Below are 4,118 nucleotides of genomic sequence, written 5' to 3'. Positions count from 1 at the left end.
TGGGATCAATGTTGTTCCCCTAAAGAAGAAGGTGGTTTAGGTATTAAAAATGCCAAAGTTTGGAACACGGCCATGCTTGGCAAATATGTTTGGTGGGTTGCATCCAAGAAAGACCATTTATGGGTTAAATGGATTAATCATGTCTACTTGAAGGGTACCCATTGGACTCACTACTCTCCTCCACAAGATTGTAGTTGGTCCTGGAAAAAAATTGCTCATATCATGGCTAAGATGAAGAATGCATATTCCTCTGATTATGCTTACACTATCAGAGGTGGATACAATTGGCTGAGACAGAGTAACCCTTGTATTTCTTGGTGGAAGATTTGCTGGAATGGTATGAATGTTCCTAGAACTTCCTTCATCTACTGGGCAGCTAACCTTGGCAGGTTGCTTACTAGGGATAGACTGGCTCGTATGGGAGGAGGTCCTGATATGTTGTGTTACCTTTGTCAGAATGCTACTGAAAGTCACTCTCATCTGTTTTTTGATTGCCCTTTTAGTAGCCAATGTGTGCTTCTATTACAAGCTAAGCTCCAGGTGAACTTCAACCCTACTGATATTGCTCTATGGAACAGAAGGGGAAGAAGGAACATCATTCTCAGAAGAAGGATCATTTGTGCTTGCCATGTTCATCTAACCTATCTGATTTGGCAAGTACGTAACAAAACTAGACTTATGCAGCATGTGATTCATCCTAAGTGATTGCCTCTCAAGCAGTTCAGGGAGTTTTGTCTCGTTTTTGGGCCAGTAATTTATCAGCTATTCCCAGTGCTGATGAAGTTTGGATTAGAAGTTTGAATTAGGAGTTGTTCATTGAGTTACATTGTTTTCTTTTGTGATCATGGGCAGTCTGTTGCCATGGCTTAGTTGTCCTCTGATTTTTGTCTTCAAACTTGGATGATGTATATTTTGTTGATATATATATACTTACACTTTCCCAAAAAAAAAACATGTGAGGTGCGAGAGAATGCATAAGATTTGTGGAAATGAGAGAGTGAGGTGAACTTCGGGGACGAAGTTCTTTCTAAAGGGGGAAGATTGTAATATTCCGTATTTATATTTTTATATAATAATATTATATTATCTTTATACGAGTTATATTTTAGACGGGATAATGAAATAATAATAGTAGTAATAATAAGTTGTAATAATAATAATAATAATAATAATAATAATACGATATTCTATACGTATATTATATACGTATACCGCACTCACCTTATATATACCCTACCTTATCCACCCCAACCCTATAAAATTGTAATCCCACAAAATCCACCATATAATTCAAGAGAGAAAAGAGGAGATGAGAGGAAGAGAAAAGAGGAGAATCACGTCCCTCCGCCCCGAGTTCGTAATGTAAGACCCTCTCACTAGCTTATATATTATTTTATTAAACCGCATCGACCTTGATCCGTCTTAGACTGCCGTGGACTACCGTCTTGACCCCGTTGACCAACCAAATTAGGGGTTTGACCGACCTTATACATGTTAATAGCTGTGATTGTGCGACGGTCATAAGACGGATTTTTGACCCATAAACCGTGGCTGACCTGGGGTATTTTTGTGATGGTTGTGTCAAGGGTAGTGAGGAGGTCATAGTGGTGGTCGTGGGTGGTAGGTAGGGTGGCTGTGGTGGTTGGAAATCGAGTCTAAATGAGGGTGTGCGGTGGATGTCGAGTTTGTTGTTGTTGTTCTTGTTGTTGCAAGTGTCGTGGCGTGGCTAGTGGTTGTCGACAAGGGCTAGTGTCGACTAGGGTTGGGGGACACGGTGGGGGTGTTGGCAAGGTCGGCCTTGACTGGTGGTGGCCACGGTTGAGGCATTTGTGTGGTGGAGTTTGAAGGGTGTCGGGTTTGGGTGAGTCTTAGAGTTGTGTGTGGTGTGGCGGCTGTTACTGTTGCTGCCGACGGTTGGGGCCACCGGGGCTGGTGGTGGTGACCATGGTGGCGGCAGTAGGTGGCTGTGGGTGGTGGTGTACACGAAGGCTCGAGGTGTAATTCGATCGAGTGTATTTAAGACGAGTTTTATTTAATTAAAATAATTCGTATTTAATTAGATTAGATTAGTTAGTAATTTATCGTATTTAATTATCTTGTTTAGGAGACGGTTTTATGAGACGGTTTTGTAAGGCGGATTTATGAGACGGATCTTGGTGTATCGAGTAGCTTACGGAGATTTGCTAAAAGGTAGGTTAATCCTACTCAGTTTTAATATATGTTTGAATGGTCATGTGTGTCGTATTTTAGTGGTCATTGCATTATAACATGATATCGGTTAAGGTAATTGGATGAGTCGGTAATTTTTATGTTGTGTGGTATCTTCCATTTATTGTATTGTCTTGTATGTCGGAGGACATGGTGGCTTACTTGTTGTTATGGAGATGTAAGACGGTTGGGAGACCGTTTTACGCTTAAGTCGCCTCTTGGAGCTTTCCACTCCAAGAGGGATGTGCACATTAATGGCTTGAGTTACGGAGGGACTCGTGTGGTTGAGACACGACGTCTGGCAGGGAATCCGGCTGGCTTCCGCACCCGATACGTCTGGGCATGTTCCGCTACTTGTTTGTGGTTATTGGTATGTCTGGGTGTGTCCCAGTACCACTGTGGTTGTCGGTATGTGTGGGCGTGTCCCGGTACCGTGGTGGTTGTAATTTTATAGTGTGTCATCCATATCATAATCATGTTGCATATTCACACTCGAGTCTGTCACACTTTATTTATTGAAGCTGACGTTTGTGTGTCTGTGTCATTGTCACCTATCTCTTTTGGTGTGGCCTGTGTCGATCCATATGATATCCTTTGCTCATATGGGGAGCAGGTTAAGTACAGGTTGTTTGGTTAGCACGCGGGAGACGGGAGGAGCTTGATGAGTCACGAGACGAGTCTAGTTGATTAGAAGATTATAGTTGTCATGATTGTACTTTCATTCATTTGTTTACGTTTATGTAATTCACTAAACATTATATTTATTATAAAATGTTCCTTTATTGAAGTTTTGAAACACTACCTCGGGAAACCGAGATGGTAACGCTCCAATTATCTTGGCCGGATAGTTTGGGTGTTACACGAAGTCGTGATCGTCCTAGACGAGTTCTGGGAAGGAAATAGGAGCATCTTCAAGCAGACTATTGAGGCGCGAGCCATAGGGTGATGAAGAGAGCCTGTCCAGATTTGAAAAATCGACATCAGGAGACCTATTTAGGCGCGAGTCAGGCGACGACCTAAAGGGTGTCTCCTGGTTGCTTAAAGTGTTTATGAAATTATTTGTAAAAGGGTGTCAAAACCCGTTTTGTTGAAAAGGTCGTTGAGACTGCTTTTGTGTTAATATGAAGAACGGGACTTGAATAATTGTCATTATGTTGACCATATTCGATGTCGGGTTCGATTTTGCAAGCTTGACATGAATAGTTTTGTAAGAAAAGATGCAAAAATGTTTGATATGAACTAATTATGTTAAGTTCATTGATTTGTAATTAAAGTGTAAAAAGATCCTTGGTATGAACTAATTATATTAAGTTCATTGCTTTGTGATTAGTCAAAGTTTATCATCGTACTCGGATTAAACCGACATGGTATGTAGAACCAAGGATGATTACGCATGTCTGACTAATATGCTTATTTTGAAAAATGTAAACCAATGAATAAAAGGCTTTAAAATACCCTTTAAAATGTAATTAACCAAATGTTGTCACCGAGTTACGGATTAAACCGTCATGGTATGCGGAATCAAGGGTGAATACAATTTATGGTTAAAAATATTAATCATAAAAAAGAATTGAAATAGTAAAAACCGATTGTAAAAAGAAATGAAAATGGAAAGAATGAACTCAAACACATTTGAGTTCTGACCTGGGCAGCCAGAATAGGCGCGAGCCACCTAGTTGTGACGACTAGGGGCTTCTGCTTCAGGTCAAAACTTATTTTTGGCTCATTCTGTAACACCCCCATACTCCAAGTGCCTTACCAGGACCACTCAGGTATGAAGACATTACCATCTCGGTTACCCGAGGCAATGATAATCAAACAACAATAAAGAAACAACGTTTATTATAAATAGTTTAGCGAACAGTTACAATCCTCAAAACCAAACCAAAAGTACGATACATTATTTCAAA

The 4,118-nt window shown here is 40.5% G+C and overlaps 1 protein-coding gene across 1 annotated transcript; it reads left to right on the top strand.

The window, feature by feature from the left end:
* Positions 1 to 222: 222 nt before the first annotated feature.
* On the top strand, positions 223 to 870 carry LOC141651696 (uncharacterized). The gene is made up of 2 exons (XM_074459395.1): positions 223 to 657; positions 853 to 870. The coding sequence occupies exons 1-2, from the start codon at positions 223 to 225 to the stop codon at positions 868 to 870; spliced, it is 453 nt and encodes a 150-aa protein (XP_074315496.1).
* The last annotated feature ends 3,248 nt before the right edge of the window (positions 871 to 4,118 follow it).

The sequence above is a fragment of the Silene latifolia genome, chromosome 4, assembly GCF_048544455.1.
Source record: "Silene latifolia isolate original U9 population chromosome 4, ASM4854445v1, whole genome shotgun sequence".
NCBI classification, from domain to species: Eukaryota; Viridiplantae; Streptophyta; class Magnoliopsida; order Caryophyllales; family Caryophyllaceae; genus Silene; species Silene latifolia.
The sequence above is the reverse complement of the archived record's forward strand: the minus strand, read 5'-3'. Positions and strand labels throughout refer to the sequence as shown.